Raw genomic sequence first — 11,839 nt, 5'->3', positions numbered from 1 at the left:
GGGGACAGCATTAGGAGATATACCTAATGCTAAATGACGAGCTAATGGGTGCAGGAAATCAACATGGCACATGGATACATATGTAACAAACCTGCACATTGTGCACATGTACCCTAAAACCTAAAGTATAATAAAAAAAAGAAGAAATAAAGAAAAAAATAAATATATATAAAAAATAAAATCACTACATGTGATTAGTGCAAAAAAAAAAAAACAGAAGAAGAAGTGCTTTAACCTAACATTATTTCAACTCTTCAAGATCGGGAAAGCCAGCTAGATAAACTCCTTCAAATGGAGCATGAAATTAAAATTCAGAATATAATTACAAAGTCTATTATTTCTTGAATGCTGCCCACATGCCAGGTGAGTTCCATGTTAATAGTGAACACTGCTTGTGCCCAGCCAAGATCCCCTTTCCCAGGACAGTGTCGCCATCCCAGCTACTGTCGTGGCTTTTTTCTTCCTGTAGTTCAGAGAGTGGGACGAAATGGCATCCAGAGGCTTTTCCACTCCCGTAGTTCAGAGAGTGGGAGAGGGTGTTATGGCTCTTTTCATTCCCACAGTTCGTTGGGTTCCATATTCTTGTCCCACTGGCCAAGAGGAATGAGGTATGCAGACACCAGAGAGTGAGCAAGGCAGAGGAGAATTTTGCTGAGTGACAGGAAACCTCTGGTAAGCAAGACGGGACCCAAAGTGTGTAGCCCTCTGTGAAGCTAAGGCCGAGTGTTTTTTTGGGCTTAGAATGGGGGAGTGCATGCTGATTGGTCCATAGGTGGTCTTGGAAAAAGCACCATTTGATTGGTTAAAAGGCATCATCCAGAAGGAACCAATCAAGTGAGAGTGGGCGAGTGGGGATTCAAGTTCTCACTCTGGCTATGTACTCCTATCCGGAACTGGCAGCTCGGTTTCAAGGCTTTGAACTGTCCTTGGCTTGAAGGCCGGGTTTCACCAGGGATCTGTCCATGTCTGCCTAGGAATTTGTCTGTCTCCTGTCGCTGTTACTATTGGGAATGTTGGCTACTGTCAGCTCACAGTTGCCCCTTTCCCTGGAAAATCGACCTCTGCCAATGAGAGTCATCATTGTCCAGTAGAGTATACCTCTACCCCCAAGAAACACCACAGCCAATGACGACTTTATTCTTACGTACAATAGGTCAGCATTCTGGCTCCCTTGCCTCATTGTGGAAAGGATCAATCCTGTGACGCAATTCATGCTCCAGAGCTCCCATAAGGTCAGGCTGGATAAAGACTCCACTAGCTGGCATGTTTATGCTTAGCCTTTTCCCATCTCAACCTGGTTTTCTCAATCAATTGTGGATAAAGAATTTCCAATTCAGGCTCTGCCTTAATGAACTTATCCCAAGACAATATTTCATCTCATTTAATCCTGAATCCAAACCTGAAATATATATAATAGTACAGCTTAATATAAACTGGCTGCTAGCAACATAATTTATATTCAAACAAGCATGGCAGCCCAGGTTCTTTCCACAGTGCCAGGGTGCCTGAAGGCATATGATAAAAGTGGCACTAAAATTTAAGTATTTAAGTATTTTGATTTCAGTACAATTTTCTGATCATCCTCACTGCCTTACAAATCTTACATGACTTGGAAAAATTTCTTAAGTCTTCAGTTCTGTAAATTAACAGTTTGAAGCAAATGTTGATTGGCTTGCATCTTCCATCGGTAACTACGTGAACTAACTGAACAGAAATCTTGATTCTTCATTTCCAAAATTTTTCCACCTCCTGTACTACCTAAACAATGTCATGACTAACAGTCCACAAATTCGGTTTTACAATAAATGTCACTTTTCAAGCTTCTTCCTATAACTCAATGTGCTAAATAGTAAACGGCATTATTTTCTTTAGGAAGTAAATATTTTTCCTGGACTTGGCATACATTGCAGGACAAATCTATAATGCCAGGTAGTCAGCAGAGGGAGGCATTTATATGCTGTTCAGCATTTCCAGCTCTCCTGACAAAAATTTGCTGAAACATTCTCAATACCATATAGTCTTTGGTAATTGATTCACACAGGTGTTTGCCCATCATACTAAAACCCCTTAGTGTCTGGACCTCTTTTAGATACTTACTCAGAGATCCTTCTCAATAAATTTTAGATTGTTCCATGCTCCCATGCCCTGCCTGGAGATACGGCATGTTATGGCTAGGGCTAATGCTCCCTATCATCTCCAAGCCACACTTAAGTACATAGGTATTAATATATTCTTTTACAAGGCTCAAGCCAGGAGTTTTGAGTTCAGTTCAGACTTTACCCCAAAATGGCAACATGGACCCTTTCTAATATTTAGTCACTGCAACTATCTAGACTTCTAGTTTTAACCAGGTCTTACCCTCTGACTCTAGTTCCTCCATCTATCCATTAAATATACCCTTATATAAATCAGGAGTGGTGCTGTGGCTGAGACTGGAGATGAGGTGAGGGTTCTATAACTAAAAGAATTGTTGGCCGGGCGTGGTGGCTCACACCTGTAATCGCAGCACTTTGGGAGGCTGAGGTGGGCAGATCACGAGGTCAAGAGATTGAGACCATCCTGGCTAACACGGTGAAACCACGTTTCTACTAAAAAAAATACAAAACGTTAGCTGGGCATGGTGGCGGGCACGGTGGGGGGGTGCCTGTAGTCCCATCTACTCGGGAGGCAGGGGCAGGAGAATGGCGTGAACCTGGAAAGCGGAGCTTACAGTGAGCCCAGATAGCGCCACTGCACTCCAGCCTGGGCGACAGAGCCAGACTCCGTCTCAAAGAAAAAAAGAATTTTTGACTTGTAGAATTTTTGAAGTCATTTGTTTATAACTTTTTCTCTGCTTTGCATTTCTGTTTTACTGTTGCATTCCCAAATTAATGACTGTCAAACTCTTTGAGTAACTAAAGAAGGAAAGAGGAAGGTGTCCTGGGAACTATTGAGAGAATACCTGTCATTGTGTGAAAATATTTTCTTGTTATATAATTTAAAAACCATAAAACCAATCTCATAGAGGTGGCATAAAACTAGACTGAGCATCGGGATGTATACGTTAAATATGTGTGCCTTTTTGTATAGCAATCATACCTCGATTTTTTAAAAAAAGGAGGGAGGAAGTAAACTTTTAGAAATTGTGGATATGTTATGGCATAGTTTGTGCTGTATGTATAAAGTAAATATGCATACCTTTTTGTTTATCAGTCAGACCTCGATTAAAAAAATATTTAAAACTATAGTGGAAAAACAGGACTAAAAAATATTTCAACCAGACTAAGATTTTTGTTTTTATTTTTTTCAGGGTTTCAATTATTTTCAGAATTATGAAATACTTCCCTAATTAATTAATCCTCCATACTAATTCTTGTAATTTCCATTTGAACCTAGAGAGCAAAGGGAACTTCACTACCCTGCAGTCTAAGCTCTACATCAGGCATTCTTGGGGCACAGCAGGTTTGGGTACAGACTGCTGGTGTCTGGGGAGCACTGTGTGTTCACGGCACAGAGGTAGGTGGCTGAATCACTGAGCTGGGAGTCTCTGATGAGCAGAGAAACATACTGGCTGGCTTTATTGAGCTGTGTTGTAAACCTTCCATCTTCTTTGTCACCATTGGAGTATATGGAGGTTATCAACTCAGGGCTTTTCCCAGAATATTGTCTGTACCAGAAAAAGGACTGGGAACTTCGGTCACTGTAAGTGCAGTTGAGAGAGGCAGTGGCTCCCTCTGGAACACTGAGGGGTCCAGAATTCTGCTCCACCTCCTTCTGTTGGCTCCAAACCCCTGTGAAAAAGACAGTGGTCAGACAGAGAAGACCAGCTGGGTAATAGATGCTTACTCCCCAGAATTTAAATCCTCTTTTCTCTGGTGCCCCTACTCTCCCTTAGTTAGAAAAAAAAAAATTCATGCTTCTACCTATAGACCTAGAATAGACAATAACTTCAGATACTGTACATTATTTTCCTATATAGAGATGCCCCAAACTCACAGCTCAACTGAAGCCACAGGATCATTAGTAAAACTCTCAAGGATTTCATCATTCTTCTCTGCCCTGGTTCACTGAGGATTCAAATTTTAAACCCTTAAAAAAATGCACCTAGAATGGATATTTCTACTTTAAAAGTCATGAAAAGAATCTGTTTTGCCAGTTCGAAAAAATGAGGCTCTTTTTAACACCCCAATTCACCACTAAGCCCCTCCCCTCATCCTTCCTCCTCCTCTTTCTCCTCCTCCTCCCTCTCTCTCTCTTGCGCGTGTGCGCGCGCGCACACACACACACGCACACACACACACACACACACACACACACATGAGCACTTGAGAGCTGTCCTCAAGGTCCCTAAGAACACACTGCCATCTTGTGGAATCATGATAGTGATCAAACATGTACTCAAAATGTAGAGCCTTATTATGTAAACAAGTCACTTTAAAAATCTGACACGTTAGTTAAAAATTTGAGAAGCAAATGCTCCAAGTTAACGTCTGTGGGGATGTTTATGTGTGTATGTGTATGATATCAAATGGCAATTGTTGTATGAGTAAGAGCAGTTGTTTCTAATAGCCACTTTCTTACACTGAAATAACAGTCATCAAGTATTCTATTATAAAATTTAGGTGAGATTCTTGCAATTCAAGGAGCATTTCACATTGCATAGCTCTTCTCCATGTCAGGCCACACATCCCTATACCATTCTGTTATCTCCAATTTTTAAAGAAGTTTCTTGTAACTCAAAATAATTCTTTCAAAACAGAATGACCTAAAATCGAGCTTAACAAACATGGTTCTATCTCACAGCCTTAGCAACGTTTTTTAACAAGACCAGGGAATAGAGGGGCTTGGAAATAGCCATTGCATCTTGCACCAATGACACAAGCATGTCAAAACAGTACTTACATGGGTTGGTATAATAGAGATAAACCCGCTTTCAGTACATAGCCTTTCTCTTTTTTTTTTTTCTTTTCAGAGCAAAGGTGGAAGTTTATTTTTAAAGGCTTTAGAATAGGAAAGAAAGGAAGGTACACTTGGAAGAGAGCCAAGCCGGCACTGAGGTAAAGTGCAGTGTTTAACCTTGACCCCAGGACTTTATAGCCTTTGCCCTTTCCCATGATCCTTCCCTTAGGGTGGGCTGCCTGCATGTGCAGTACCCATCTTACCCTTGGGAAGTGAGCACGCGAAGTATGTTTAGGAAGTAGTACATAGACTTTCAATGGCATCTTGTGTGACTTTATTTTTCTAGTTTCTCTCATTGCCTTTCTTGTAAAAAGCTCATATCTTCAAATTAATTTCCAAAAGTTATAAATTTGGTGTCTCTTTCTGCCTTTCCATCTCAACCTAAACAGAAAATCAGATCTATGAACGGTTATCTATGCAAGAAACTTAATTGTGTCTACAGAGAAAGAAGCACAAACAACTACTGTTCCTCCTCTTGTTCATAACATGCTTTGTTTCCTTGCAGAAGCTGGTGGCTGGAGGCCAAGAAGGATGCAGGCTCTTTTCTACTCAAGGGCCATGTAGTCAGTATCCATCAATGATGGCTTGGGCAAGCCTTTTCTATTCCCACCAACAATTTCACAGGAAATAGAATGAAAGAGAATATACTAATATCGAAATCCCTTTCTCTAAGAGTACATTGCAAGTGGCAGAAATCACAAAAGCCATTTCTCGTAAGTGTAAGAACCAAAGAAGGAGCAACCCAAGATGGCAGCCACCACAGTCTTGGAAAATTTATTTAAAAACAAATATAACTTTTAAAATTGAATGTGGAGTTGAAGCACAGTCCTTGTAGAAAGAAATCACCTTTTGAATATTTGTAACAAAAATAGTATAGGTCAATAGCTCTAATGTTGTACCCAAGAGTGATATCAGTGCTAGCAAAACGACAGAATTTATACACCATCAAAATTGTACTGCAAAAGTTTCTGTGCCTAATAATGTCTAGATAACGTATAGAACTCTCCTTCATATGCCTTAAGGACAGTGTTATGGCAATCAATTAAAGAGAAATCACACTCCCCTTCTCCACTGGATTAAGTGGTCTTCATTTTCCGCAGCATGAAATTTTCTAGAAATGTCTTGTGGACCTCAAAGTATTGGAAAGCAAGATCTTATTCAAAGGCAATTTAAGATACTACTGCAAATGCTACTAATTTTGTGCCCATTTGAAATACATAAGTTGTACTATGAAAAACAACAAAGGAGATTTTTATACACATGCAAAAACACAAGCATCTTTACCCATTGTGTTCCTATTAATATGTATCTATAATTATTATTTATCCAAATTTAGGGGAAAATGGGAGTTACAAACAAAAACTACAAAAATATTGGCATTTATTCTTATTTATGTAACTACCTTCATCATTGTTCATTATTTTGTATGGCTCCAAGTGTCTAGTGTCGTTTCTTTTCTGTCTGAAAGATTCCCTTTAGATTTTCTCATAGAGCAGGTCTGCAAGTGATGAATATGCTCAGTTTTTGTTTATCTGGGGCTGTCTTAATTTCTCCTTTGTTTTACAACAATAGTTTTACCAGATATAAATTGGTGGTTGACAACTTTTTTCTTTAAACACTTTATAGCATCCTACTGCCTTCTGGCTTCCATGGTTTCTGATGAACAATTGACTGCTAATCTTATTAAGGATCTCTTGCATGTGGCTACTCACTTCTCTCTTGCAGCTTTCAAGTTCTCAATTTGACTTTTTCTCTAAACAGTTTGATCATAATACATCTCACTGTGAATTTTTTTGCCTTTATTCTACTTAGTCCTTTTTGAACTTCTTGGATGTGTAGATCCATGTCTTCTATCAAATTTGGGGAGTTTAGGGTCATCATATCACAAATATTTTTCCTGAATCTTTCTGTCACTCCTCCCATTCTTGGAATTCTGTTATACTTATGTCTGTGCTATTGTTAATGTCCCACAGGTCATCTAAGCTCTTATATATATATATTTTTCATTCTTTTTTCCTTCTGCTTCTTAGACTAAATAATTTTATTTGGCTTATCTTCACATTTGTAGATTCTTTCTCCTACCTGCTGTTAAGTCCCTTCAGCAAATTTTTTTTTAGAAAAAAATTTTTCTCTATAGCCAATTCTCCATCCTGAGGGGATTTTGAGTTGTGTTTTTCAGTGGTATGAAAGCAGTACACAATCAGTAGAAACTGAACTTTATGTACATACACAACTATTCTTTTTTTCCCTTTTGGCACAGTATTCAATAAATTACATGAGATACTCAACACTTCATTATAAAATAGGCTTTGTTAGGGATGATTTTGCCCAATCATTGGCTAATGTAAGTGTTCTGAGCACATCTAAGATAGGCAAGCCCTTTGAATTAGCCCTTCAATGAGCCACTGGAGAGGTCAAAGTAATCAGGCACTACTTTGATATAACAAGGTCCATTCTGCTTCTTCCAGCACCAGGAACCCACACTTGGAATGGAGGATGTAATTTAAAGACTGTCTTAAAGCCAGTGATGAGAAGATGGAGCAAAGGTAAGTTAAAAATAACACAAATTGTCCTACCAGGTTGCAATTACTTTTTTATTGACTAAATATGTGCTTGGTAGCTGTAAATCTTTCTGTGGTATTTGGCTGGAGTAAACTGGCTATGGTCTTTCAGTTTTGTGTCTTGACAGTCTATTATTCTTCTGGTCTTTTGGCTAAAGAAAGCAAGAGCCTGGTCTTTGGGTTTTTTTGTACATATTCACTAACATTTCCAGGTCAGTGGCTACTCCTGATTGTATGAGGCAAAAGGAAACTCATGGAACTCACTGCTTTAGCGTTGCTCAGGTCCTAAATTTCTTAACCAGTTGGGCTTTTTCTCCCCACTTTTTAGAATCTTTTGATTTTTTTATTTTATGCACAGATTATGATGGCTTGAATTACAATTTTTCAGTGGTATGAAAGCAGTACACAATCAGTAGAAACTGAAATTTATGTACATATACAACTATTCTGTTTTTCCCTTTTGGTACAGTATTCAATAAATTACATGATATTCAACACTTCGTTATAAAATAGGCCTTGTTAGGGATGATTTTGCCCAACCATAGGCTAATGTAAGCGTTCTGAGCACATCTAAGATAGGCTAGGCTAAGTTATGTTGTTCAGCATACTGGGTGTATTAAATGTACTTTTCACTTGCAGTATTTTCAACTTATAATGCATTTATGGGGAAGCAATCCCATCGTAAGTCAAGGAACATCTGTAATATCCAGAATCATTAGCTGTATATAACAAGAGGAATGAAAAAAAAGTATACCTTCTCTAACTTTCTAGAAGTGGAAAGCATGATGCTTCTTTTTTTCTCCAAACAGCAACCTTAGAACAGCCTGGTAGATATACTCTCCTGGTAGCAACATGGTCAGAATGGTATTAAAACTGAATTCTGGTTCAGTCACCTGGATTCTTTTGTTGGACAAACATGGTCATATATTATGAGGTTAACTATCATTAATTTGAGCATTCTGCTCTATGAATTATTGTACAATGGTCCACGAGGGCCCAGGTGATAAATAAAATGGGTATATATAAATGTCATAAAATACCTTTTTCCTCTATTTATTGTTCTAGACAAAAGGTTTGAGTATGACTAGGAACCAACCACAAAAAAGGCAAAGCTTTAGCTACTAGAATGGGATGAACAAATTTCGTGATTGTGGATAAAAAGAGCAACAACACTGGCACCTAGGAAGGGAAAATCTTGGACCATTGGAGGTGAACGGAGTGAGGATTAATGCCCTCTTTGTATGCTAGATGAAGCACACAGCCTAGCAAGGCAACCATATAGTTTGGTTGTCTGTTGGTTTGTCATCTTCTTCCACGTTCCATGAAAACAGAAAAACTCCTGTGAATATGGCCTCTCCTGAACATTTCTGCAACATGAATGGCAGCTTCCCAATACAGATTCCCCATCCTCTTAAGTGTGAAAGCACAGGAATCAGCACCACATTTTCTCAATCTGACTCGTACAAATGTGTATTTTTTCCCCTGGTGTCTGGACAGTCTTGGGTTATACCATGAATGCCTACAGAGGTTGCAAATACTCACTGACCCTGCTCATATAGCCTAACCAAAGTGAAATAATGCTGAACCAAATAAAGCTTAGCAAAAAATTTCTAACTAGATTAATCTCGGCACCTTCGCTTATGTTTATGTCTGGGGAATAAGGACCATAGGAGATCTCTATATTGGGAATAATAGTTAACTTTTTGGCCATTAAAACAAAGATCAGCATGTCGGTCTAAATTTCCATGTATAGGTCATATTAAATAATACACTATATCCTAGCTGTCTGTACTTTGGGACTTATTCACAGCTGGGAGAATCTAGGATCCTATGAGACATGACTGAGGTTGCTATTGCAGATTGGTCTCCTCTTCATGCTTAGAGTTCTACTGACAGTAGCCTTAATTAAATCTTGTGTGAGACAAATTATATGCATTTAGTTTCTACCTTTCTAATCGAATTAATCAGAATTACTGGTGGAGTGGAACACTCATAAGAAAAATTTCTAGCAGCTAACATGGCATAGGACCATGGAGTGGATAATGTTGAAGGACAGTCCACCGTGAGTCTCTTGTACCCCTACGTGACCTGCTGGGTATGCCAATAGTGTAAAGCCATGACCACTCTACCAGGACCGCTTTTCAGAGTTAGGCTTGCAGCAAGCAACCTTAAGGGATGAGGTAATGCCTCCCTGTATGACAAAGAGCAAGCTGGCTTACTGTTTACTGTTGCTATAATTTTCCCAAGCTCGGAGTTCCTCAGCTATGACACAGCACCACTGCATGCAAACTACTCTTCAGCACTCACTGTATCATCTTTTGGAGACTTAAGGAAAGAGTAACTGAAGTGAGCATACTAATGTTTAGGCTGTTTGCTGTGCCATAAGTAACAAAATCGTTTGTCTCCAACTAAGAAGTCTCATGTCTTTACTGACAACCTCAATGAAACAACACACTTATTAGCTTGCAGGAAGAGGAAAAAAAAAATCCAAGAACTGATAACACCCTTCTCTACTATAGTAAAGGCTTGAACTACATGTGAGAAAGGTAAGTTTCTCCAAACTAGTCTGGAAGAGACCTTTTTTGAAGGATGTAATGTATATAGCCCCATAAGTATTAACCATCATTTCCAATAAAATGCTTGAGCAATTTTATAATATATTTTAATGAAATAAAGACTCCTTCTGGGAAATTAGTGTTACCAACTCAAATGACTATCAATCTTGTGAGAAGCCTAATAGCCACTACACAGATGGTCAAAAACAGGGTTATTATGAATCAGTCCTTTGAACATAAATATCTTTAAACCAGATCTTTTAAAAATCTGATCTACAACATGTCTACCAAGGCTATTTGTTTGAATTTGTTTCCTGAGGGGCTTTTACTCTTACAGGAATTTGAATTATAACTTTGACTTCAGCTCATAATTGTTGGACTTGAGAAGTTACTTTTATACTTTCTAACATGTTTTAAGTAGATTTTTTTTTCATTCAGATTTTTCATCATGTGTTACTAGCCTTTAGAGTTGACTAAGTGCTTCAGATCACATCTGATAAAGTGAGGTCACTTTAATGAGGAAAGGCTGAGACCCTGAATGGATCTAACTATTTGGCCAGAGTTCACTGAGCACAGAAAGGCTGGGTTTTGAGTCTGGGAGCAAGGGTGAGAAAGAACTGAGCTGCCCCACATAATGAAGCAGAGAACACACAAAAAGGTCAAAGTTGCTAGGGTGAGACTGAGAGGAAGGAAAAAAGGAAAGAGGAGGACCAAATAACATCTATCCATTTATCATTTAGTGAATATTTTTTTGACTGACTATTATAGGCTAGTCATTATTCTAAGCACTAAAAATAAAGCTGTCAACTAAACAAGCAATACCCCTGACCTCATAAAGCCTGTATCCTGGGTGGAGATATAGACAATAAACACATTGACAATAAACACATAGACCAACAATATAACTGCACATTATGATTATTACCGTAATGAAATATAACAAGGGTGTTGTAACAGAGTTAGGGGAAAGGCCATGATGGCTACATTAGTCAGGATGATCAGCAGAAGTCAGCAGGTTTTCTCTATAGTAGTGGTATTTGAGCTGAGACCTGAGGAATGGAAATGAGTCAGGCTCACCAAGATTTGCGGGAAGAGCATTGCAGATGATTGAGAGAGTTAGACTAAATGTGGAAAGGATATGGCAAGTTCAGAAAACTGAAAGGAGGTCAGTGTTTTTGCTGCATAGAAAGCCAGGAAAAGAGAGTTTAGAGCTGAAGGGACAGGGGAGGTTTGAATGATACAGATCTTTGTATGCCACAGCCTAAATTTGCATTTTATTCTAGGAGCAATAGAAAGCCATTGAAGCATGCTTGCCAATTAGAGACATCTCTTAATTTATACTTTAAAAAATCATTCTGGCAACCCATCAGATAGGTACTTCTCAAACTTTGAAGTGATAGAATCACCTGGGAATGTTAACAAAATGCAGATTCAAATTCAGTCAGCCTTGGGTGGAGGCTGAGAATCTGCACAAGTCCAGACAGTGCTGGCCCCAACTCTGAGTAGCAAAAGCATGGAGAATAGATTGCCTTGAGAAAAAAGAGAACAGTTAGTAGGTTGGTGCAAAAATAATCGCGGTTTTTGCCATTGAAAGTAATGGCAAAGCCACAATTACATTTGCACCAGCCTAACTGCACCAGCCTAATAGAAGGTAATGTGGGCCAGAACAGTATTCTTCAAACCTTTAAAAAAGTCTTACTGTATGAAAGCATATTTATTCTACGTGATGGACTCTGTTTTTAAATCACATTTTTAGTAATAAAATATATAAGCACATTAAAAGAA

The 11,839-nt window shown here is 38.7% G+C and overlaps 1 gene segment (V, D, J or C); it reads right to left on the bottom strand.

Moving 5' to 3' along the window:
* Positions 1-375: 375 nt before the first annotated feature.
* LOC116484551 (T cell receptor alpha variable 12-2-like) lies at positions 376-4,027 on the bottom strand. The segment is given in 3 exon segments: positions 376-419; positions 3,480-3,770; positions 3,976-4,027. Coding segments are annotated over 3 exon segments (387 nt in total).
* Positions 4,028-11,839: the final 7,812 nt, after the last annotated feature.

Source organism: Hylobates moloch, unplaced genomic scaffold (assembly GCF_009828535.3).
Source record: "Hylobates moloch isolate HMO894 unplaced genomic scaffold, HMol_V3 SCAFFOLD_16, whole genome shotgun sequence".
Lineage (NCBI taxonomy): Eukaryota > Metazoa > Chordata > Mammalia > Primates > Hylobatidae > Hylobates > Hylobates moloch.
Note: the sequence above shows the minus strand (reverse complement) of the source record. Positions and strands in the feature narration are given on the sequence as shown.